This window comes from Mustela lutreola, chromosome 8 (genome assembly GCF_030435805.1).
Source record: "Mustela lutreola isolate mMusLut2 chromosome 8, mMusLut2.pri, whole genome shotgun sequence".
Classification (NCBI taxonomy): domain Eukaryota; kingdom Metazoa; phylum Chordata; class Mammalia; order Carnivora; family Mustelidae; genus Mustela; species Mustela lutreola.
The window spans coordinates 102,883,033-102,908,888 of NC_081297.1; the positions used below are offsets into that span (position 1 = coordinate 102,883,033).

Sequence of the window (25,856 nt, forward strand, 5' to 3'; positions counted from 1 at the left end):
CCTATAATTAAAATAACAATGAATTCTGGTACACTGAAAAGAAATTTAAAAAATTAAAAATTAAAAAAATAATAATGTTTAAGCAAAAACAAAAAAAACCAAAAACCCAGAAACATATCTTTTCTCCCCAAAGTTTCCCACCTCTCCCTCCCATCAGTATGGTAATAAGTAAAATAGGCATATTTTAATGATATGAACATAAGCATTCACTATATAAGGCAATTCTTTGTTAGCTCTACAGGTTTTTTTCCCTTCTTGATATGAATTTTTTTTTGTCCTCCAAAAAGAGAAGATTCTTAACATTTTTAAATGTCTGATGTGTTCATTTGTTCTGTTTCTCTCCTTTGCTTATCTTTAGCTTAATGTAAGGGGAAGAAATTAGGTAATTATTGTTTGTATTTTTATTTTTTTTAAGATTTTACTTACATACTTGTCAGAGAGAGAGAGCGCACACAAGCAGGGAGAACAGCAGGCAAAGGGAGAAGCAAGCTCCCTGCTGAGCAAGGAGTCTGATAGGGAACTCACCCCAGGACTCCAGGATCACGACCTGAGCTGAAGGCAGATGCCCAACTGGCTAAGCTACCCAGGCATCCCTATGTTTTTATTTTTAAATATTTCTTTTTATTTTTAATATTTTATAATATGGTGTCTATTTTATAGTATATTACCACTGTCCACAAAGAAAGCAAAAGGAAAAGATATGGAGCACAAATAAGCTGTATTACCGCTTTACAGTGCTGACTAGTGCATCTTCGTACAGATCAAATCCAAACAGAGTATCTTTTTCCTGAGTATAACCTCAAGGACTTTTCTGCCAAAAAATTGTTCAGACTCCTTTACATATTAATACAAGACATCCTTTCAGAAAACAGGTGTTTGATAAAATAGAACTGAATAGCTTTAGAGGTTCCCTATCAACAAGCACTGTAAATTTCCATCACATGGCTCTTCAATCCAGACCCTGAAACTGATATGCTTTGAATTAACAAAGAGCATTTGCTTCCCCCCCCCCCAAATTATTTGAAACCTTCACTGATGAAAGCAATGAAACTACAAGTGAAGGTATCACCAGCGGTTTATTTTATACTATACTTTGGAGCCTATAAAAAGAGAATTTCTACACAATGTTTCCACCAAAATATGAAAAAGCTGTCAGTGGAGCTTTGATTTGAATCAACTTCAGCATAAAGGTGAAATGCTCTACAAAAACTGAACAATTACAATTTTCAGGCAGTAAGTAATTTTGTAGGTACACTTAATATTCAAGAACACTTGGGAGCCCGCAAAAAAAGTCCTGTTCCTATTGACTAGATTCACAAAGGGTTCAAACATCACCTCATGCTATTTTGTATGTTCCCAAAAATGTTATACAAATTTCAGTTATTTAGAAAACTGAATAACAAGTAAGCAAGCCCAAAGCCAACACAACTTATTGTCTCCCAGGTATTATTATCTTAATATTATTGCCTTGTTGAATCTACCCTCTCAGTCCTCAGGGGTATATAGATTACAAGTGAATGTCGAAATAGAAGAGAAAATGAATGTGAGGGTATATGAAGGGGTGTAACTGTTTATAAAGAAAAATGCCAAGATCATGAGGAAGAAAATTCTAAGCTATCACAGGCCTCTGCAGATATTCTAAATGAGATACTTTCTTACCAGGGCCTAGAAGTATGGTTAAGAACATAAATGAGAAGGTAGTAAAACAACAGAGTATTTATTAGCAATGGTTGTCCAGAACCAAAAACTGTTTTCAGGTACAATGATATCTAATATCACATTTAGTTATCATCATAGCTTTTGAATTTCATAAATATAGTTAAAATGACAGTTCCTAATACGGCTCAATTGATACAAAAGCCAGATTATGTATATCTTACTTTTAACATATTTTGTATTTATTAAAATATCCAAAGCAGTTATGCCTTTCTTGCAAGACAGAAAACATGCAACATATTAGTCAACAAGCACAATATTTTAGATTAAAGACAATTTTAATAATTTTTTTATTAAATAAAAAAAGCCTCACAGCATGCAGAAACTTACCAGGCATCAAGTTTCATTACCCTGTCTCATATTTAGTGTGTGTGATGGGTCTGGTAACAATGATCATCAGTAGCCTAGGACAGTATCATATTACTACTATAAATCAGAAGTAACAGAATGGTTTTAGCAAGAATCTCATTTTCACTTTTCTAGAACCTACCTCCAGGCCTACTTAAGTACCTAATTTCTTTTAGCTCTTAGTTCTGTGTAAATCTGCATCACTCTCATCAGATGATGATACTTAAAAATGTATTACATCCATTAAACTACCTGATTGGCTGCAAAAACTGGAGCAGTCTCTTTAGGGGTCTTCCAAACAAACTGCCTTTGATATTCAGAATTCCTCAAGATATCGCGTGAAGGAACAACAGTCAATCCTGCTTTCTTCCGAAGAACTCTATCCAACTGTTAGGGAAAGAAAAATCCCACCCAGAGTCATTAAAAGGTTCTATTCAAACTTTCTCTTGTGCTATGGTAAAACTAAAACAAAAACAAAAACATATAACATGAAATCCACCCTCTTAACAAATTTCTAAGTATACAGTATTGTTAACTACATGCACACTGTTGTTTAGCAGACTTTTTTCAATTGATAAATAATCTCCCTTTTAAACAAACTATTTAAAATTCCTTTCTTACTACTGTCAAGGAATTTTATTTCTTAATTTCTGTACATTCCAGAAAAAGATAGCATCTTTCAGCCCCTTCCTACGAATTATTCATAATTAGAACTATTACTAAGAAACAGCAGCACCTCGCCTCATCCACACGTTGCTTCTGGGACACCCTTCCCCGGCCCACCGCTTACACATCACCTTCCTTGATTCTACCGAGCCCTCTTGGCTTTCACAACAAGACACGAATTCTTCACTTCTGATTGCCTCTCCGTAGCTCCAGTGGACATGAAATGGGGAAGCAGCAGTGGACTGGCAAAAACCATGGTTGGCAGTGAGATGTCTGCTCAGGTCTCTGCAGCCTATGCTTATGTGCTTGCAGGGACCTTCCCCAGGCCAGGTGTGACATAAGAACTCCAAGATCTTGGAGATGCAGCCAGAACTGCCCTTCCTTTTGCATTTTGTCAATTGCGATTCTGTTTGTTTACACAATAAGAAACTGAAAAGCTCCTAGGTAGAAGTCAGCTCACCACCCCCGCCAGAGGTAATGGCTTACTACTCTCCTTCTGTCTCAATCTGATCTCTCCCTTAGGACTGTAGTGCTGATACAGGATGAATAAAATCCAGAAGCAGACTGTCCATTCAATGAAAAGATACCTTAATATAACCAGTACAAAATGGCAACTCTTAAGAATAGAATTTCCAAAAACTAAAGCCAACAGTCTCTTAACTATTCTAGAAGACATTAGGTAAGAAAACAACAATGGAAAATTTTTAAGCACAAAATGTAGTCTTACTGAAATGATGATGAAATTTACAAAGAATTCTATGCTTTCAAAAAGAAATATAGTGAATATACCTACCCTGTTATCTACTTTTTCTGAATGCAGCTTGGTAGAATGCTCCAGGCCCTCATTTTCATTAACCGGTATATGGTTTGCTATTACATCTGCATCATTTTCTGCAATATCTGAAGCCCCTTCAGCTCTTGAGTCTGTAGAGTGAGATCTGGTTCTTTTGGGAACCCTGGAGGCTTCTAGTGCAAGAACTCTTTCTTGGTTAACATCTTCTTTTAGTTCTCCCTTCTGTGATTCTGCTATTTCTGTGGCTTCAGGTTTTGGGGATGTAGCCACATCGCTCTCTGAGATTGCTCCATTCCACTCAAGAGACTTTGAAATCTGTGCGTCATGATAAGGGACTCTTCTTTTTGAAATAAAGCTTGGCTCTCTTGTGATTCCTACAAAATATAGTGTAAAAAAACTGCAGCTACTTAAGTATAAAGTTACAAAGACAATTTTTCATAATACTTATGAGAGAAGAAATGGAATTGAAAATTCAGGTAAGATACAATGTCCTTCAAGTGGCAGGATACAAAAAAGATAGGTAGAGTTTGTCGACATAAAATCTTTAGCTCTGCTTTTAAAAAAGTACTGAAAGTTTGATAAGAAAAGAAATTTAAAATTGGGGTCACAGTGTTCGAGTTAGCCTAACATAAGTCACTAGAATTGCAACGTGACAGGCCTAGCAAGCCAGGCAGGACATGTTGCCTCCGTTTCTAATTTCTTTCCTGTGCTACTTAACAGAACAATGGGCCCTGGTACTGTCAAAATTTGGAACTTTTCACAAAGCTGCTCTTATGCACAGTTGACCAAGTAGAGAAGGGATGAGATGTCATTATGCTGGATCTTGGTTCTACACTTGCCTTGATTTCCTGAGAATTAAAGAGAATGAACCCTTTTAACAGATGCTAAGATACTATTTCTCTATATTTCTGCCTGGGAAGCAAATGTCCAAAAAACTTAACCTTCTACCCAAGTAAGAGGAGCTCTGTGGAATGACAGTCACCGAGATACTGTCCTAGTTTGGGGCCATTCTTTAAATAGAAGGCTGTGCAGGGTAAGGAAGAGTAAGACTAGAGGGAAGGAGAGGGAAGGTGGCCTGAAAATCTGGCATGACATAAACCTACACAGTTCTTTAGCCTCTGTGACAGATGTTCTGGCCATTGAAACCAGGGTCGCCCCCCCTTACAATGCTTCCCTAGACTAGTGGCCTTCAAACTGGGTGCATATGTGTCTGGAGGCAAACGGAGACTGTGGGGGATAAGCAGAAACAGGCCGCTTAAGGGCATCATTTTGCATATCCTAACTCTATATGCACTATTTCCCAACATTTGTCTGCTTGAAAGACGCACCTGCCATCTGTAGTCATCATTCCCACCCCGGCTTTCCCACTTCTCAAAAGGGAGACACACCTCTCAGCTAGCCCCAAGGAACAAAAAATTCTCCTAGGTGTGGAGGATAAACAAAGGGACAATTCAAGAAAGAATTCACTAATGAGAATATCTGAAAGCAAAGCAAAGAAAGCAGAGATTACAAATAACAAAGAGTGTCTTACTTCATTCAGGTCTACACCTTTCCCACCTATCTATCTTAGAATTAAAATTCAGGAGTAAAAGTGATGGCATGTGAAATTGTTGTGAAGTGAACACATTTATAGGAATTGAAAAACAAAGTTAGATTTTTTCTCAAAGAAAATATTCTAATTTGCCTGATTAGTTTGCCAATGAGGACTGACTTTACCAATTATATAACGAACATTTACCAAAAATGGAATGAGCTACACTGGCAGCTCGAAAGTTTTAACAAAACATATATAAAATATATGCACAATATTCAATATGTGGAAATCATATCCTTTGAAACTATTTGTTACACTTACAATTAAAAACATTAAATATCAACTTAAAAATGTGGAAGGATACAAAGACTTTCTAAACTCTCTTAAGGGATCTGAAAGCAAAAAAGTTTGAAGACCTTTGCCCTAGACTTCCCTCTACTTTAACACAGAGAGAGACTTCTGGTAGAATAGCAAAATAAAAGGGGAAAGTTATCAAGTAATCTGTTCTTCTCTTCCAGCATCAGCAAAAACACAGGAAGGGGAAAAAATACATTACGTTAACAGAACATCCAAACAACCCTAGGTAAAACTGCTGTTACTCCTTTCTGAACATCTTGGAGTTCTCGCTCTGCTCTTCCCCTTTACTTAATATTTCCATTAATATACCTCCCCTAGACCGGTACTGCCTTCATAATGTACCATACTCCAAAGTGGCCTTGCTCCCAGTCTTGTTTCAACACACCCTCAAATGTAGTTGACCTAAGCGCAAATGTTTTCAAGGCAACAATCTGGTTAACTCCTGTGTCATAACTGGCCCTCAGTGGAATATATATTTACACTTTAAGATTTACTTTGGATTAATCTAATGGGCCTCAGATTTGTAAAATTTTGAGTCATTTGAAGGATTCTGAGCACCACCTTGCCCAAGAAGCAGGGACACTGGTTGAAGTCAGGCTCTGAGCAAAGTATCCTGATGCTTCAGAGGAACCCAGAGCCACTCACTCGAGTCCACTCTTCCTTTTGTTCTCCAAACCTAATTCTGGAAACACTCTTCTCATTTTACTAACTTCCCAGGCTTGCAAAAATTATACTTATTTCCTGTCTTTTTTTCTCCTGGTTTCAAATATCTAACATTTGGGGGGACATATTCAAGCACTCTCAGATGTGGGGCCCCAAGTACTCATCTGTATAGATGCGCCTGGCCCTTAATAGGGCCAGGTTTTCAAATCCACGCTAGGTCTGGATTTCAGATCATGGTTGTGCCACTTACTATGAACTCTGGGCAAGTTATTTAATCTAAGTTTCCCTTCCTGAAGACCTTAGGAGTACACCTCCCAGGTTTGTCTGCTCTCAGCTTTCATGTATCAGCTCAAATATTTAAAAAAATATAAAGGCCTCAAAAAGGCCTTTCCTTGCCATCAATCCAGCCCTCCCACCAGTTATGTATATGCTAGCCTATAACAACCTGAGTTACTTTTTTACTGTTTTTCCCTAGAGTTAGAGTCTTTGTGTGGTTCAAGGCTATCTCGCTAGAAGCTGGGATTAGTCCACGTCTATAGGAAGCCCTCAATAAATATTTGCTAAACAAATGGCTGAACTATGATTCACAATTTTAAAACATTTTGCAAACTTAACCCCAAGGTTTATTTAAGCTGTAATGACTATTAGTTCATTCAACTTACCTAATTGATCTGATCTAAGTCCAGCCCATGGGTACCTTCTCCCCACTGACGGATTATAGGACTCTGACAAATAGGACTTTTTCCACAGAAAGTTTCTCTGGTACTCACTCAGACCCTGTAATACAAAAGACAATTTGAGTACAATGCAATTAATGGATGTTGTTTTAAAGAAGACATGAGTAAAAATAATTTCTGAACCACTACAGAGAGTTAAAAGTTGAAAGAAGTTGATAAACACACAAGAACTCCTTGATAGCAGCTACTGCTTATCCAGCCCCATGTTAAGCAGTTCACACGTATTCTATCCTTTAATCCTCACAACCATCTGAGACAGATACCAGCAGGAATCTGAGCTTCTGAGTGGTCACCTGTTCGCTGGGTGTCTGATTCCAAAGCCTGGGCTCTTGTCTGATAACAGGTGACAATCCAAATCTTCGTCATTATAATTAACCTAACTAATTAAGTTCTCAGTGTGTACACAATATCATGTATAATGCCTTGTACCTTCCAAAATTTTGAAAAGTCTACCAAAGAAAGACAAATTTCCCTCCCATTCTGGATACAAGCCCTTAAGATAAGAAAATAAAACAGGATTTGTGAAATGCTGTGGCCAGGTGTCACACTGATGGGTGTCTTGACAGCTACCACCTACCTAAAACTTATGCACAACTATGAACAATGTGTATTTCTTACACCCTATCCTTACATGGTCAAGGTCCCCCTTCTCACTCCTTTAAAAGATATAGGCAATTTAAAGTTTTAAAGGGTAGGTAGGGGACAGGGGTTAAAAGCACAAGCTGTGAAACGGGGCCACAGGTGTCCCAATCTGAAGCCACCTTAGATCTCATTACAAAGTGCCCTCCTTCCATCTACTCCCGTGTCCTCCAAAATCAGTCTCTCTCAACACCAACTATCGCTTCCACACTGCAACTTGGAAGTGTGTGCGAGCGGAGTGGGAGCTAGGTGGAGGAGACAATCATCCTCCAGGATCGTGACTGGCAGGCTCGGGAGCTGGCAGGCTCTGCGAGGCCCAGGAGCGCAGCACAGAAAGCCAACGAGGCCCCCGCGCCCCGCACCCGCCCCGCCACGACTCCCCCCAGCAGCCTTCAGATCCGGAGACCACGGCCTCACCTTGAAGCGCACCGGCATGTCGCCCGGTGCTGGAGCCCCCGCCACTCCGACAGTTAACGGGACAAAAAGCCCCGAGGGGGCGGGGCGACAACAGTCGGTTCCCTAGCAAAATCCCAGGCCTGGCGTCCCCGACTACGCGCCGGCGCAGTCTGCGCTTTCCTCCTTGAGGTCTGTCGCTCTGCCTTTCCCCGCCCATTCTGCGGCCTAAGAACCAATAGAGGCTCGGAGAACTTCTTGCCGTCGTTAAGATTCGACCAATCAGTACCCGAAAAGAAGACGCCCGCCTCCCGTGACAAATCCCGGGGACTAACAGAAATGGCGGGCGGAAGACTGGCCAATGAGGTTCCCGGAACCGGGGTGGGTGGGGCCCCGCGGGAGCTTCGTCCTGGAGAGAGCTTGGCGGCTCCTGGCCTTGCGGGTCCTGTGTGACAGTGGGTCTACCGACTGGTGGGATTCGTGTGTCGCAGGCTCGCTGGGCCGGGTTCGTGACGTCATAAAACATGAAGGTGTGTTCTTAATTCCAAATCTGTGACGAAACCGAAATGTTTCTTTTTCTGATATGAAAATGTTCAGGTCTATTCTGAATAGCCGTTCCTCCAACTGACAGCCATGTTACACTACTTCCTGTCACATCAAAAGAGGTCGGCAAATAACAGAAAGCAGTAAAATTGACATTACAAGAGTCACCCTGTAATTTTCTGGGAAGATTCTGGGAAGTAGAAGTGGATGTAGTTGGAAAGAAGTACATGGGATTCTCTTGGGGTACTGGTAATATTCAGTTATTTTGACCTGGTTATTGATGATTTGAATATTTTATAACTTTTGTTAAACTTTGCATATATGTTTTATTATGCAATGTCTTGTATTATGTCATATTTTAAAATAATGTGGAAAAAACAGTGGCATAATAATATCCTAGAGTTTGTGCAACAACCCTACTACAGCATTTGTTATTTGGTGGGTACAAAATGAATAGTAATTCCCTTGGGGAAAAAAAGGGGGGGTCGGCAAAAAATAAATATTGCTTAGGCAGACGAAAAAAAATTTTAGTGACTCTTGAAAGAGAAACTGCTCACTTCCAGTGATGGTCTTGCCTCCTACTACCCTGCCTCACCAAAAAAAAAAAAAAAAAAAAAAAAAAAAGCACATAGAGCTCTTACGTTAGAAACATGAATGATGCTTGTGAGTCTCAACTTCCAAAGCTTCAGCATTGTCTCTCTCACTCGTTTTAAAAAAATAAAATTCCACCTGATTATAATAGATTGCTGCCATCATCAATAAATATTCCTCCAGATTCTACCACTTACAGATCATGGAAAAGAAATAAATTGTCCAGACAGTTGTCTAATATACTTGCAGAAGATGAACATTTATTTATTCAATCATAGTATAATACATAGGTACTAAATTTTCAAATGACAGGTAAGGGCTATAGGAGTTGAAGGAGGGAGTTGTCCTTAAGGGCAGAGATGATTAGAAGAAGCCTCAGGAAGAAATATTCAGACTCAGCCTTGAAGATTAGAAGGACTGAAATAAGTAGAGAGGAAAATAGAACAATCAAAGGGCAGATGTCTGAATGGAATGCTGCCAGGCTTCTTCCAGAAACAATGAAAACCATGCCTTTACTTTTGTCATTTGTTGACTGAGGAAAATATACTCTCTTTTAAACTTCCAAATATTAATAGCAATCCTTGATGCTCTATGCATTTTCTGCAAAGACTTGTCTTCCTGAATCCTAATTGATGTCTCGGTTCTTCCTCATCATCACGGAGATACTTAAAAATTCATTTGAAGGAGGCACCTGATATCTGAAACAAAAAGAATATTAAATTAGCCTCTATGTGGCCATGCATCCAGGGGGCCCTTGATAAATGTTAATTGGTGATGACAGCATCTCTGTCGTGTAAATTAAGTATGGCTCAAACAAGACACGGTGGAACATAAAACGGAGGTCGTCTGCAGGAAAAACAGCCCAGATCTTACAGAGTAGGAAAAACACAGCTCTGGCTGTATACACAATTTTGTTACCACATAATGCGGAGGTGAAATCAGTAAAAGCAAGCATGTAGAATGTAGCCTGTCTGCTAAACAAGGGCCATGGTAACTGCAGTAGAGCTCTGCTGAGCAGGGAATAAATGACAAGAACAGCAGATGGTAAAAATGAATTGAGTCACAACCTGGGTTTGCTGAGATGGGTTATAAGGATTCAAAGAAGAAGAGTACTTTATTTAGTTATTTTTAAAGGAAAGCCCACTCAAGTTAATGAGGCAAAGATGTGCAAATGGAAAAAAGGGACAACCTTAGTAAATGAGAGTTTGTAGCTTGTGTTTTGTCAGCTTTTACACTCTCAGCTACTGCAGGAAACAGACCCAGTACCTACAGTGTTCCACCCAAGGGTTTTGGGGAGTCCTTAGGAGGTATCTCACACGTGCTTACAGCTAGCACATATGGTATGCTGGGCAACACTGCCTCGCATTCCAGTAGCCACACAACTGTATGGGTCATCGTGCTGCTGGCCACCACAGCCACATTTGCTGAATACTGAGTCTCCACTGGGAGGCATGAAGCCTCCTCAGATGGCCCAGCCCTCCTGGTGATCTATGACAAGGCACCTCTCTCCCATTTTTGTGTTACCCTCTATTAAGTGAGTATCAAAGTGTCTTAGAGGGCTTTTCCATTTGTATTTTAGCCTTCCTTCTCTCCAAAGGGAATTCCATAGAGCCTGAGCCAGAAAGTAATCCTCAAGTGATGTTTCATTCTGTGTCAATCTATGACATTCTATTCTAGACGAGCTTCTCTCTTCCACAGACCAAGACCCTCTTACTAGAACAAGGGTGTCATACCTGGCTCCCTCTTCCCTTTGTTGATTTCTCTATTTCTCATGCATATAGAGATTTATTACCTGTGAGAGATTAAATTGATACCATCTCTATGAAAGACAATTTGGCAATCCTTTTGACCCAGCAATTCTACTTTTATAAATTTATTTTACAAATATACTTCCCCATATGTGAAAAATATTTATTTAAGGTTGTTTACTGCATTGTTTAGAGAAACAAAAATTGGAAACAATTTAAATGTCCATCCTAGTTAAATATATTATAGTTCTTCCAGGGCCCAGAGCAAGAACACGCTGTGCAGCAGGTTCAGGTGGCAGTGCAGTCTGCTCTGCTCCTTGCGACTCCCAACCCAGCAGATCCAGCTGGGTCAGACCCGCCTCAGGTGTCAAATATTATATCCATCAGGGTCTGGATGGGAAAACAGAAACTACTAGAGGCATTTCAAGAAAGAAAGCTTAATATAAACTGTTGGTTTATGAGTTATTGAAGAACTTAGAAAAGGTAAAAGGAGAAACAGAGAATAGTAATTCCAGAAATCAGTTCATATCCCTGAGGTTAGAAGAGCAGAGGAAAATGTTGATGTTACTGGAACACAGAGTTTTTCCCTAGAAGCCTCAGGGAGTTGGCCAGACCTCTGAAAAGGGTTACTGCCCAGCTGGTACTGGTGTCTCTTAGGGAACAAAGTGAGGTTGCCTCTGGGAATGACAGGAAGGAAAGAAGGAAGGAAGGAGAAAGAAAAGAAAAATAAGAGAGAAAGGAAGAGAAGAGAAAAGAGAAGAAAAAAGAAAAGAAAGAAAAGGAGAAGTTGGTCACTGCCACCATCTGCTACCATGGAGCAAAAGATCATCATTAAGGTGCTGCTGAGAGCAAACAGTGAACAAAAGCGAGCATTCCAGTCTCTAGTGTCTGTCTTAGCAGACCTAAGAGGGAGTTCATTAGCAGGGCCCAAGGGCTCTGCAGAGCCCAGAAGGTAAGATTGAAGTGAGAGTCTATAACTTGTTAACTTTCACCCACCCAACCCTTTAAAAGAAGGAAGCATTTTTTAAATGAGCTAACATGGAATTAGTTTAAGGAAAAAAAAAAAAAAAAAAGCAAGTTATAGACACTATCATTTGGGATAAAAGAAAGGCAAAGGAAAGAAAGAAAAAATGATGTTGTATAATAGCATCATTCACAGGCACTTGTTCCCTCACTTATGTGTCTAACTCTATTAGCAGCAGCTATGAAGACAAAGAACATTTCATTCAACTTATAAATACATGGAAATTCTAAGGTACTGGCAGTTACTGTGGCTATTTTCTTTACGTAAAATAACTCCACTGACCCTTTCTAGATTCACTTTGATTTACATATATTGCAATAAGTCTGTTGCTTCTTTTAGAAACAAAAACATATCAAAATCCTTTAAAAACAACTTTTACTTGCACTTAAAATATAAACATGCTACTTATTCTATTAAAAATAGGACGTCAGTCACTTCACAAATCTAGTAATTTCCCATCATTTTCTTGACAGCAACTGAAACATTGGAGAATTTGTGATTGTATTCGAATTTGTGTTTGTGTTAAATCTGTATGTGCCTCTAACCATATTTTTATTTTACAAACAAAAATGTATTACGTATAAGCAGAACACTGTTAGACAAAAGGGTTGAAGAAAGGAAATACAGAGATGAGTAAGACACAGCCGCTGCCTTCAAATCTGATTGCAGTCAAATGAGGGAACAGATGCATATATAAAGAGCCCAGGAAATAAATGATAGAAAGGATTCAAGGAAGGGGCTAAAAATGAACACTCAGGTATTCTGAAGATGCTTTTAAATCCAGTGCCAGGAAGTTTGGTCCAAGACTGGGGACTAAAGAGCAGACAGGATAAGACAGCTGCTTTTAAGTTCCATCCTGGGAAACACCTGATCTAGAGAACCTTTCACTTTCCCTTTTGTTCTGCCCTAGGTAGCTGAATCCAGGCCAGAACTAACATTTGCTCCACAGTGGGTCCCAAAAAGGTAAGTTAACTTGCTCTCTGTTGTCTTTTTTTCTCTTGTTGCTTCAAAAATCAGAGTAAAAGCTGTTTTAGTAACCACCTTTCTAGCAACACAGTATCCTCCTTGTGTTTGCATATATGTAATTTTTTTCTCAAATACCTTGCAAGGTAAGTGAAATTCCAGTTTCCAGGCTTAGTAATGCTCTTGAGCTCTGTCACTTCCTCTTGGATCATATTTACGTGGGCTTTCCTTGGTAAATCTTGATCTCAGCCTCTGCCAAAAAGCAATCAGTCTGACAGCCGCTTTCTTTGGCGTTTTTCCATCAGTTTTATCTGCTTTTTCCTCACATGAATGAATTTCTGATTGCACAACTGAAAAGAAAAATGACAAAATTAAATCAATGGATTCTGTCTCAGAAGCAAAATTGCTGATACTTCACATTAGTGTCAGTAAAAATCAAATAAACAGGGTGTGTGATTAAGACTCACCAATGAGCCAAGGGCAATTTATCCTCCAGACTTTTCACCATGGGATGCCTTTGTTGACAAAGAAGTATCTGGCTTTTGAATCAATGGGGCACCTTTGGAGGGACTGCAAGTTCTCCTGACAAGTCCTTTTTTTTTTTTTTTTTTTGGTGATCTCCAGGGACTCCTAGCCTTACAAGGACATGACTGAATAAAGAAAGCAATTCTTAGTAAGGCATAAGCCACTGCAGGCCTCACATACCATAACAACATGTTGTACCTCTGCTGAACAAGACACAGGGAGCAAAATATGAAGGCACAAAATTCTTTTCATTTTAATGCCTTCACTGTTGATGATTCTGTTATCTAAAAATTGCCTTCCCCTTTTTTCAGTGATTATTGTCTTAAATTACCATCCCTATGAAAGTATCCACAGGGACACAGGTTTTTCTGGAATTGCTAACTTGGTAGACTGGGAAGCATTAATTCTCTGACCACTTAAAACCAGACATCTTGTCTTAAGGTTAGATCTTCCTAAGAACCTTCTAAATCTGTACACCAAAAAAAATATTAAATATTCTTTTATCACATAGTGTATGGCATCTTAAGAACTTCAGGTCAATACCAAATGGCTTTTATTATTCCTTCTGAAATCACTGTTATATTAGTAATGCTTTATCAAATATCAATACAGAACTAAGAATTTTTCAAAACATCAATCAGTTTTCCTCTCCTTAGTGACTTATAATTATTGGTTCCCTTTAAAACTCATTCATGTGGGTTTGGGTGGAACAATGAGTTCATAAAATCTTAGTACTATGTTGATCCATCAGTCTCAACTTCCAGTAATGGAATTAATAATGTTTGACCCTACAGAGAGTGATTTACCTGATTGTAAAATACTGCATATGTGAATTTAAAGAAATTATTTCAATATCACTGAGCACAACTTACAGAACAGGGTTTAGGAATCCTGCTTGTTTAAGACCATCATAGCTGTGGCAGATATGAAGGCTGACACTGCAAATCCACTCCAGCATCCTTCTCCTGTGTTACAGAAATTAGAAAGCTGAAAGTCCTTTGACACTAGACCCCTTCACAGCTGAAGGTCAGGTATAACTTACACTTGGCTGATGAGAAGCACTTGCATAAACTAAATTAAATGAGAGAAAAGCAAGGCACGGGCCCCTGTTTTGATGGCGTTAAGTCATGCAGGAGCAAGAGGAGCATGGTTCTGAGAGACCAGCTCCAGCAGTCCCTCCCTGATCACCACAGCAGTGATGGGGTTCCGGAGCCAGGGTTTACAGCAGTGCTTTATTAACTTAGCCAAGAATCTCCTGGTTCAACAACTCCTGGCATTAGTGAGTCTATGCTATGATGTGGCCCTAGAATTTACTTCTTCTGCCTTCCCAAGGATTTTGTAAGCCACTCTGTGTCAGTCATCTATTGCTACAATAATGCTGTATAGCGAACACCCTCCAAATGGCAGCAGCTTAAAACAGTGACCATTTATTACTGCTCATGAGTTTGTGGGTCAGCCGGCCAGTGCTAATAGTCTAAGTTGAGTTTGGCTGACCTCACTGAGCTTGCTCAAGTACTTGTGGTCAGCTGGTCTCAGATGACCTCAGCTAGGACAACTCTCACTGCTCCCTCACCTTCCAACAGGCCAGCCTGGATTATTCTCATGGGAGAGGAAGCTACCAAGAGGGAGAGCAAAGTGTGCAAGTTCTTTTGAAATTTAGGTTTAGAAACAGCACACCATCACTTTTGCCACATTCCATTGGCCAAAGCAAGCCAAAAGGCGAGCCCAGATTTAGGAGGTAGGGAAATAGACTCAATCCCTTGAGGGGAGGAGTTACAAAGACAAATTGTAAAGGAGGAAAGAAAATGTGGGGCTATTATTACAATAAATCTGTCTCAACACTGAATACCTAAAAATACCCTCTCTGCTTTAAACAGCTGAATAAATTATGTTCTCTGCAATTTAACTCTGGCCAATACAATTGTGGGCTATACATATGCATGTATCTCCCTTCCCTCTAAAAATGCTATAAAATGACCGTAGATGAATAAAACCGGTATAAATTGGCAAGGTCGAAGAGAATGGTAAGGGAGATAACTGTAAAATAGAGATGTTGACAAAAATTGGTGATATGGAGAACAAGGTCTGTTGCAGGCTGGGCTCTGTGGGAAACAGACCCCGAGCTGAAGTTGAATGTGCTGAATGTTTATTAGTGAGGTCCCGTAGGACCAAAACCTGTGGGAGGGAGGGCAATGGAGTAGGACTGGGTAGAAAAAGTCAGGCTTCAAGGCAGGCCTGACAACAACTTCAGCTAACCCCATGCAGAGTCCGGAACTGAAAGGACCTGTCAGCCTTATCCTGTGCTGGGCCTTAGGCAGGGACCAGCCTTGGGGAAGGTGGTTCCCTGCAGTGGAGGTAACATCACAGGGCACTGACAGTAACAGCAGCAACTGTCCTTCCCTGAAGTGGGACACGGACAAGTGCATCACTGTAAGCATGTTCCTACTAAGTAACAAAAATTGACAACAACAACAACAACAACAACAAAACATGCATTTGAAGCCATAGGCAAAAATACCTCTGTTCCCATGGGGACCCAGCCTCAACATAGCTATTAGAGTGTGAGTCCCAAAAACTTCAAGAGGGAAGGATGGTATCTGTCAGCCCTGGTGCCCTTGGTTCTGGTTCAGAACTCCCAGACACAAAACACTAGACCTGGGTCTCATGGTGCCCTTTCCCTTCCCTAGCCTGTCTCATCTACCTTACCATGCCATGGTCCACTTTGCTCCCCTATCAGGCCACCCACAACCTTGTGCTTCCGGAGATCTGCCTGTGTCGGGGCCAGGCAGACCGGAGCCAGATGCAGGAGCCAGCAGGACACTCTTTATGAGTTTCACAGGCAAAGGGTGGGAATCGGAGCTGGACAGGAGCACAGAGGAGCTGGAGAGGAGAATCTGAGAGAGAAGCAAAAGAAAAAGAAACTGGACCTAAAGAACTGGCCTAGGACTTGCCTTTTTACATATAGGTAAATCAAACTCACATTTTCCAAAAAAAAAAATTGTCAATACTAGTGAACCAAGAGAGAAAAAAATATTGACTCCCAAAAATTAATTCCAATTACAGTCATTTATCAACTGATTTCTACCATTTATGCTTAATTACCATATAACACAATCACAAGCATACATGCTATAAAGTATATGATCAGTAAATTGATTAGAAAGTTAAACTTTCCACTATATAGACAGCTGTTAGGGTTTGCTGCTTCTTCCTTGTAATCCAAGGTTCACTCCATAACCCTGGAGGGCACACGAGCCAGAGGGCAACTCCATTCTCTTCTGATGAAAGAACACGCTGTGGAAAAAATCATGTTCCAAGTAAATGTTCTCTTTACAATTCAAGCCACTTTCTCCTTTGAATTGTGATGTTCTCTTGATCATGGGCTTTTATTGTTAAGAAAGCAAGGGTCCAGGGGCACCTGTATGGCTCACTGGATTAAGCCTCTGCCTTTGGCTCAGGTCATGATCTCGGGGTCCTAGGATTGAGCCCACATCGGGCTCTCTGCTCAGCAGGAAGCCTGCCTCCCCCTCTCTCTCTGCCTGCCTCTCTGCCTACTTGTGATCTCTCTCTCTCCATCAAATGAATAAATAATCTTTATAAAAAAAAAAAAAGAAAGAAAGAAAGGGTCCATTTCCAAAACATGCTTCATCTCAGTGAAATGCAGTGAAATGTGTACAAACACTCTGTAAACTGGAAAACATTACAGAAAGGTGAGCAGTTCCTGGTATTAGGTATTAAGAATGGTCTCCTATTGTACCATTTGTACCATTCCTCATCTTTGCTCTTCCTACATAGTGGAACTCATGCAGTTTAACGTTACTCATTAGTCTCCAATTTATTGTGAATAGTACCTTTTGTGATGATGATGATGATGTAATATTTATTGAGTGCTTACTACATGTCTTAGGACCGCGTATGCTGTATCAGAATGGTTTCCTCAGGGAGACAGGGCCACTGTAAATGGTAAATCAGGAATAAGAGGCTTTATATGGAAATGATGACTTACGTATATGTGAGAGGAGCTGGAGGAGTAAGGTCTAGAAGGTGGCAGCCAGAGGAGTGGAGAGTCACTGATGTGTTCAGTCTAAAGTCCTAGATTGTGGATGGAGAGACTCAGCTCTTGGGGCATGTCTGAGACTCCTGCAGTAGCTACAGAATGAGAACTCACAGAGAGGACTATGAGCCTCTGTGTCCAGTGAAGTCCTAATGAGCCTAAGCAACTATTATCCCAGAAACAATCATTGCCCTTCATTTTTGCCTACCAAGTCTTACACAAGTCACAAACTCAAAGTCTCACAAACTCCAGTTTGGAAACACAAAGGAAAGGAGATTCTGGGAAGTTCCGGATGTTTTGGTAGTTTCCAGCCTTAGATAGGAAAAATATTGGTGGTGCTGAGTTACCATCAAGCAGTGCAGCACACAGACAACTCTAATATCTAGGAAACAAGTGTTATTGTTAACATTTTTTGGCAGTTAAAATGCTGAGATGTTTAATGATTTGCCTGAGGTCATATGCTAATAGGTGGCAGAGCTAAAACTCAAACCCAGGTCTGTTTGAGACCCATATCATACTTGTCACAACTCTTATTTAATGGCCCTTCAATATCTACAAATACTGATTATTGGTCATAATATCAGTATTTAATATTATTTCCTGTCTCTGTGAGGGGCAGAGGCATATGTTTCAACTATTCTAGAACCCTGTGGTTAAGAGATACAGATCTCAGGACTAAAGTGATCTGTCAGGGATGCAAGTCTTCTTTGGGGCCGAGCTGGGACGTTTCTGCTGCCCAAGGAACCCGGGGTTTGGCAGCTTACAGAACTACACTATCAAGAAGTCTCATTTCTTCCTCTGGCTACAGAAAAATTAATGCCCCCCCCCCTTAATTCTTCCATCCTTTCTACATGCTGTGACCTACACAATAATACCTTGAACCTGTGTTTTGGGAGAAAGGGAAAAATGTACTTTCCATTACCTCAAGCCGAGTGAAAAGAGCTTCCATGGAACATTTGGAGAGCTTGTCAAATGCTCCTTGGACTTTGTGAAACAGGGAGGGTATTATCTAATTCCCGCCTAGGGATGCACAATGGTGAAAGATTACAGCTAGAATTGCTGGTTTAATGGCAGAATGACAAGAGGTGGGTGCATTAGGAACAAACTACACTTTTGCCCACAGTAAGGCAAAAACATCTGAGTTTCCTTGTGGGCCAAGTTGGACAGATGGGAGCCAGCCAACCTGGGGTCATGTTTGCTTCTACCTCAGAGTATTGCCTTGAGGGGAAATGTGACCCGCAGGTGGATCGTCAGAACACCAGGTGCTGAGGGTGGGATCATGGTGGCTATTGATGTACAGCCCCTTCCACACCAGGGGAGCTGCAATCAGAGGTCATTGGTGGGCACACCTCCAGAACATCCCTCAAGGGGGAAAGCCAGCAATTGTGCACCTGCCACCTCAGAGGAAATCATCAGATTACAGGCTACACAAGCCACAAAAAGTCTTTTTCATTAATCCTCTCTCTTTCTGAGTCTGGCCCTGGAAAGGTCAGAAGTAGCACCTACGAAGCAGGGAAAAGTAGATGGACAAGGCAAAACAAGCAAGCGGAGAAGTCAAGTATGTGTCTCTCTCCAACTGGGCACAGCTGTGGGGTGACAGGGGTGGGGGGGCAGAAGGAAAAGAAAAAAGAACTGGATCTGAGTTTTAGACTACATGAGAACTTTAAAAACTACCAACTGGACGCTGTTCTTGTGACTAAAAGTAAACAAGGAAAAATAATTTTTTTCCCCTATCTATGAGTAACTGAAAAGGTTTGGGTACCAACATTGCATCCAGGAAGGGGTCTGGATGGGAAAGAATGAAGTTGATTTCTGCATGACCCTATTTAGTCCAGTTTGTAAGTAAAATGACTATTCCAACATAATAGAGTAATGGGACAAAATGCAAGAACTCCTAGCAACTACCAATATTATAGCAGCATCTTAAAATGTCATATAGACGTTAGAAAATAAAGTTGAAGCCACCTCCTGCAAGTTAGATTTTAAAAACCCATAAAAAGGGGTGCCTGAGTGGTTCAGTAGGTTAAAGCCTCTGCCTTTGGCTCAGGTCATGATCCCAGGGTCCTGGGATTGAGCCCCGCATCTTGGGCTATCTGCTCGGCAGGGAGCCTTCCTCTCCTTCTCTCTGTGCCTGCCTCTCTGCCTACTTGTAATTTCTGTCTGTCAAATAAAGAAATAAAAATCTTTTAAAAATCCATAAAAAGAAATATAATAATACAGTCATTGAGGAGGCCCAAAATCTGACATTATAATAGGAATTTGTAAAGGGAAAAAGGAGGGGGGGGGGCTGTGGATAAAGAAATTTTTAAATTATTTTTCAAGAAATCTTCCCAGACAGGGTGCTTGGGTGGCGCTCAGTGGGTTAAAGCCTCTGCCTTTGGCTCAGGTCATGATCTCAGGGTGCTGGGATCAAGCCCCACATCAAGCTCTCTGCTCAGCAGGGAGCCTGCTTCCTCCCCTCTCTCTCTCTCTCTGCTTGCCTCTCTGCCTACTTGTGATCTGTCTGTCAAATAAATAAATAAATAAAATCTTAAAAAAAAAAGAAAAAGAAATCTTCCCAGAATTGAAAAGATGAGTTTCTAAAATAAACCTCTCACCAATCATATGCATTAATTATTCAGCAAATATCTGAAAATACCATTTTTGTGCTAGGCCCTATTCTAAAACTATAACAAAGACTAAAGCCAAGAATGTAAGTCCCTGCCAAGGAGTTTGCCTCCTCCTGAGAGAGATGGGTAGTTGACAAAGAAATAACAACATTTGTCAGATGGTGATAGGAGTCATTAAGGAAAATTAACCAGGATAAAGGAATATGGAATAATGAAATGGTGGGAAATGATTGCTGTTTTAGGCCAGGTGGTCAGGGAAGGCCTCTCTGATCATATGACAGTTGAACAGAGGGAGCAAGAGTCGCAGACATACTGGATCTTTATCCACCATGTTTACTAATGTGTTCCAACTGTCTAGAATAGTGCCTGGCTCGTAGTAGGCACTCCAGAAACACTTGATAAATGAATGAATCAAAGCATAGGGAAAAGCATATGCAAAGGCCATGATATAAAATCATCCTTGGCTTGTTCAAGAATGCCAGCGTAGCTGGAGCAATGGAAGCTTGGGGAGAAATAGTAGATGATGACCTTATAGACCATGGCAAGGACTTTGGATTTTATTCTGAGACAGATGAAAACCCATTGCAGGGTTCTGGACATCAAAGTGTTATGATACAGTTGCTATTGTTAAAGAACTACCCTGACCTCTAAGAGAAGGTAGACTGAAAGGAGGTGAGGCTGGGAGCAGGGGCACCGCACTAGTCCAGGGAAATGTTATGAGTGGCTTAGATTAGGGTAGTATTTGCAGAGATAGAAATTATCAGATTATTGACAAATCTCGAAGACAGGTTACAAAAGACTTGCTGATGAATTAGATGTCATATATGAGAGAAACAGAGAAGTTAAGGATGAAGCCAAGGCTTTTAGCCACAACAGTTAGAAGGTTGGAAGGGTTGCAAGGTGGGATGTGAGGACCAGACACAAGGGTGAGAAATGAGGGGCTATTTCAGACTTAATAATTTTGAGATGCCTACAAGACATACAAGTGGAGATGTCACATGTATCTCTTTCCTAAACAAATTTAAGGGAAAAATGCATATTCAACTTTGTCCTCCTCAATACAACACATCTATCTCAAGAACCAGACTAGTGACCAGAGTTTAAAGCCCATTTCCAACCCTGAGCCCTGACAATCCAATAGTCCTCTCCTCACAGCTAAAATAAAAGCTATTGATTCTCCCCTTTTATGATGCCTATAGGAGCTTTCCTTCCCCAAATGTATTCCAAATTGCATTTTCCACATCACATTCTCCTTCTTTCCCCTAGCTTCCTGAAAAATAGGTCTCTCTTATTTTGGAAAAGGAAGCAAAGAAATACAAACCCTTCATTTGACTATCCTCACTTTCTTCCTCATTTACCTGCCAAAACTCAGTCGCTTCCCCATCAGGTCTCTGATGAAGCTTTCTCTTCTTAACCCTGATTTCCCTCTCCACTCCTATCCTTAACCCAATCCTTTTAAGTCCAAGCCTACAGCCTATTCTCTGATCTGTGCACCTTTGCTGGAGTTCTGCACCATTCCCTGTGGTTGACTTCTCACAGGGGCCTCTGCCAGGATTCATTTTTGGCCATCTGCTCTCCTATCTGCATGCTTTCTTATCATTCCTATAACTGCAATGAACACCCCTGTGTGGATAACTCCCACCTGCTAATTTCAGTCTTCATTTCTTATCAGAGCTGGACTTCCTAAGAGTATCCAAGCAAAGTGGTGATCAGGCATAAGGGCTGGAATCAGATGGTTTAGGTTTAAGTTTAACTATATAAACATGGGGTTATATTTAGCTACTCATCCTTTATGAAATGGGAATAATGGTACCTACCTCGGTTTCCATGAGGATTATATGAGTTTTATCGGTGAAACACATAGTCTCTGGCACATAGTAAATAATAAATGTTAGCTATTATTTTTTGTGATCACACTATCACTGCAAATTTAATGTATGCAACCCCAAATTCTTCCTTTGCTTCTCTCCCTATCAGTTCTCAAGTTTTTCTGTACTATCACTAGTTTTCAGACCCACAGATTTAACATTTGTAATAATCTTTGATTTACCCATTACTTTTTTTAAAAATTCAGTCAGTTGACAAATAGATCTTGCTAACTTTCCTACTAACTTTTTCTTCAATCATTTTCTTTTTTCCTTATCCCTCTTCTATGCCCCTGTTTAGTCCCCATCTTCTCACACTAACACAACCAGAGCAACAAGCTCCTCATTGGTCTCTGCAGACTCAGCTTCCAAACACAAACCATGGAAATATTATCTAAGTTCTCATGTGATCTCTCCTTCACTCAGAAAACTTTTGAGTTCTGCTGTTTGCATTCCTATCAGGTGAAGAATCGTCTAAGTGGATAGAACTTTCTAGAACTTCCATAATACAGCTCCATTCTATGCAGTCTTATTTTCTTCCACTCACCTGCCTTGCCAGCTCTGTCTCTCTACTGCCCCAAGACCATCTCACGCTCTTTCTGGCCTCTCTGCTTTCATGCACATTGTTCTCACCTGGAATCCCCCCCACCCCCCTCCCCGCCACTTTTCTTCAGCTATCTCAGTCCTACCTGCTCTCCAGCCCAGCTCCATTTCAGCCTTCTCCCTGAGGTGTATGACATGAAATTTCATTCATTCCATTACTCCAGTACCTGAAATCAGCATTTGATTCTATTTACATGTCATTACATATTGTTCCATGAAGTGCCAAATATGTCATTTTTTTGCATATTAGATTATAAGATCCTAAAAGGTTATAATGTTTTCTAAACCTCAGTGTTCCTGCTTTACCCCTTCCCTACCCCATGCCTAGGAAAGTAAGTGGTAAAGACCCAGGAAGTCTTGATGAAAATATAAAAATAATGATAATAATAATTATATACACTGTGCTATATACCAAGTACTCATCTCAGGAGCTTTGTACATATACTAATTTGCTTAATCTTCACAATAATTCTATAAAGTAGAACTATTATCTCTATTTTACAGCTGAGGAAACTGAGGCACAGAGAGGTTAAGTAAGTTGACCATGATTGATTACTGACCCAGAGTAATCTTCACACATGCAAATATGTGAGAGAATGCAAAATATAATTTAGGAAGACTATATTGTAAAAACTCTGTTGAAGACCCAAAGAAAAGAAATCTTAAGACTTATCCTCACTTCAGTGATACAAAGTAACTGCATTTCTGGGTAGTGAAGGGAAGAGAATAAATAGGGATCACATTTTTTTTTAAAGATACAATTTATTATCTCTTTCTCTGATTCTAAATGAATCACAGAAGAGACTGGAAAAAACATCCTGTCCCACCCCCACTCCCTCCCTTCCCATGTATAAATAAGGCCACCCAACTACAACCATTAGTACCTCATGAAATAAGCATCCATGTAAATTGGCTACTGCTCTGCCCTAGAAGGAGACACATATTACATGGTATACTCTGAAAGTCCTGTGCTTCTTCTCTTCTTTACCTGTCACAAGGAACCCTTTGGGATATGCACAAATAAGGAAGTGCTATATGAACTAACTTTTGACTGTTTGAAAATCGGTCAAGTATTCCCCATAAATAGCAGCTTGTCAGCACCTACCTGAACTCTAGTTGTTGACTCTTTAGAAGAGAGCGTGAGGAAGCTGGAGCCATTCCTCCAGGGCTGGCCCCAGCAGGCTGCACTCTAACACGGAAAGTGAATCCCCAAAAGCTGGACTGTCCTACCAGCACTCAGCACCTCCCATGGGTGAAGGAAAGACTGTAGCTTGACTACAGCGCAATACTAATGTGCTGAGGTGAAGAGTTGGACTAATCAGTCATTTTCCTGTTGCATAAGTAGGAATTTGTACCTCTTGGCTTTTTGTTAGAGAAGGAGGGAGAAGTGTGACTTGTTATCTCGGGAAACTCTGCCCAATGAGAGGGGCTGGCCCTTAAGAGGATCTTCCCGGGTTGCCACACACAGTTTTGCAAACCTGGCTTAAAAGTCTTGAAATAGTTACCTTTGCTTACAGTAGTGGTTGGAAAAATGAAATGGGAATTAAGAAACCTTGTAATACAATAGTCTATTCCACCTCATGTTCAAAAAAATTTTTTAAGCTCAGATTATTTCCATATGGGTGGAAGACTTCAGATTTAATTTTATTAAAGATAATTAACATCCCTCTGAAACAGTAGTTATCTATATGTCATTCTACCTCCAGCAAAATATTTATGTTTCACCTGCCACACATATTCTTGACTGGCATTCAAGTGGCTTATTAGCTGTCTTGCCCCTAGCATCTATTCTGTCTTAATGACTTTATCCTCCAACACTGTTGAAAGTGACTTAAGGCAGTACGGATTCCAGAGGCAGCCTGCCAGATGAATCAAAGAAGCCGCAAGAAGCATACAATGAAAGAAAAGGGAGTGCAGTTCCCCTGAGATAGGTGTACGTTAACGTAACTATGGTTTTTAATCTCCTCATATACTCTCTTTGTAACTATACATGTCTTAAATAGTAGGTTCCAAAGAAACATAATAGCTAACAGCTGGACTCTTTCTAGCACTTTCTTATCAAGTACCTTCTAGTTTGCAGCCTTCCACAACAAAGAATGCCTCTGCTGCTTAAGCCTAGAAGCTTGATTTATAAACTTAGTGTAATGAACCCTGTCAAAATTTTATTACCGATTGGTTTGTACCATAATATATGCATGGAGTGGCTATTGTATAAGGATGACTTATTTTAATGCACTAGAACTTTCCCTTTGTTAACTTTCTCTTAGCCCTGGGAATTGTATTGTCTCCTTTGTTTGTATTTAGATAGCTGCCATTTAGCCAGCTGCCATAAGATAGCTGTTTCATCTGATTTCTTTGGAGTTACAATTCACATATTAAAGTGGAATCCATATCTTTTATCCCCCTTGGGTAATGAACAGAAAAGATCCTGTCTACAACTGATCCAACACCTGTGTGTTCTCACATAAGAGCTGGTACCCAAGTTAAATCCCAAACTACAAGTACTTATTACAGTCTTCCCGGAACCCACATATGCCAAGGCACTTGCCCCACAAGACAGCCTGGAACCAAGGTGTAATCAAGCCTTTCACTGGTCCCACTGGACTGGGCTATGAATCATCTCCCTTTCTTACCCAGCTGGCACAGATAAATAGCAACTGAACAGCATTTTATCTCCTGAAGAGTATAATTTCCTTAAATTAACATAAGATACTAGCTGTTGTATTCACTTGCAGCTTTTATAAGGCCAGACATATCTCAGGAAGACCTAACTAATCTCAGGAAGCAACCCACACGTGAAAAAAGCCTATTACAGAGTTGAAATCCTCTTAAGGAGATGGAACAGGCAGAATCGTCCTCACAATCACCTGTCTGGGAAATTTGAGCTGATGGGACCTGAACAGCACTGCAGCTCCAAGCAATAACACCACCTTTTGTGCTCAGGTTCATTTTATTGCTGAAATCATTCTGTCACCTGCCTCTTCCCCAGGGGCTGAGCAAATAAGAGATTGTTACATCCATCAGCAAGTCCATCTGGTTCACTGAAACTTATCTCACAAATAGTAGCTGGTCAAAAGATGAGAAAGTGGCACAAAGTGGTCTAATTTTTATAAATCCCCTCCCCCTTACACACACACACACACACACACACACACACACACACACACACACACAACTTCGTTGGGAAAAGCACCAGCTTTCCTTTCACTGGAGCAGCAACCTGTAAAGTAGTGGATCCTTTCAGAGCATTCAGATATGGCCTACATTGGGGCTGTTATTTGTTCCACTGGATTCTGGTATTTTATTTAGGTTAAACTTGCAGTGTATCTGTCTTCCGCTGAAAGTGACTTTTTTTTCCAAATCTTCATAACCTGGAAGGAGTGCAAATCATTTAGGTTTATACAAAAAGTATAATGCATTCATAATATAAACAAAAAACAGGAAATTTTTTCCTTGAAGATTCCTGCTAAATATTTTAAGAGTCA

At 40.4% G+C, this 25,856-nt stretch overlaps 1 protein-coding gene and 2 long non-coding RNA genes across 23 annotated transcripts in view; 1 reads left to right on the top strand and 2 right to left on the bottom strand.

Annotated features, from left to right (window-relative positions):
• The window catches only part of MDM1 (Mdm1 nuclear protein), a 33,131-nt gene extending 25,092 nt beyond the window's left edge, over window positions 1-8,039 (bottom strand). For 3 of the 4 annotated variants that reach the window (XM_059186264.1, XM_059186265.1, XM_059186262.1), the window contains exons 1-4: window positions 7,871-8,029; window positions 6,740-6,854; window positions 3,524-3,897; window positions 2,317-2,451 (exon numbers count right to left, since the gene is read on the bottom strand). In XM_059186264.1, coding sequence (XP_059042247.1) covers window positions 2,317-2,451; window positions 3,524-3,897; window positions 6,740-6,854; window positions 7,871-7,888 — 642 coding nt within the window. In that variant the 5' untranslated portion in view covers window positions 7,889-8,029. Of the gene's footprint in view, window positions 1-2,316; window positions 2,452-3,523; window positions 3,898-4,001; window positions 4,372-6,739; window positions 6,855-7,870 lie in introns of those variants that run through there. The other variant, XM_059186266.1, reaches the window with a different exon arrangement.
• A 207-nt stretch (window positions 8,040-8,246) lies between these two features.
• Window positions 8,247-25,856, top strand: part of LOC131839130 (uncharacterized) — a 167,581-nt gene continuing 149,971 nt past the window's right edge. For all 8 annotated transcript variants that reach the window (XR_009356817.1, XR_009356822.1, XR_009356818.1 and 5 more), the window contains exons 1-2: window positions 8,247-8,376; window positions 12,663-12,715. This is a non-coding gene — a long non-coding RNA (uncharacterized LOC131839130). The remainder of the gene's footprint in view (window positions 8,377-12,662; window positions 12,716-25,856) is intronic.
• Window positions 9,221-25,856, bottom strand: part of LOC131839129 (uncharacterized) — a 173,267-nt gene continuing 156,631 nt past the window's right edge. For 6 of the 11 annotated variants that reach the window (XR_009356808.1, XR_009356807.1, XR_009356805.1 and 3 more), the window contains 3 exons: window positions 13,183-13,365; window positions 12,854-13,065; window positions 9,221-9,678 (listed from right to left, as the gene is read on the bottom strand). This is a non-coding gene — a long non-coding RNA (uncharacterized LOC131839129). Of the gene's footprint in view, window positions 9,679-12,853; window positions 13,066-13,182; window positions 13,366-14,112; window positions 14,206-15,946; window positions 16,535-23,476; window positions 24,036-25,856 lie in introns of those variants that run through there. The other 5 variants (XR_009356814.1, XR_009356810.1, XR_009356809.1 and 2 more) reach the window with 4 other exon arrangements.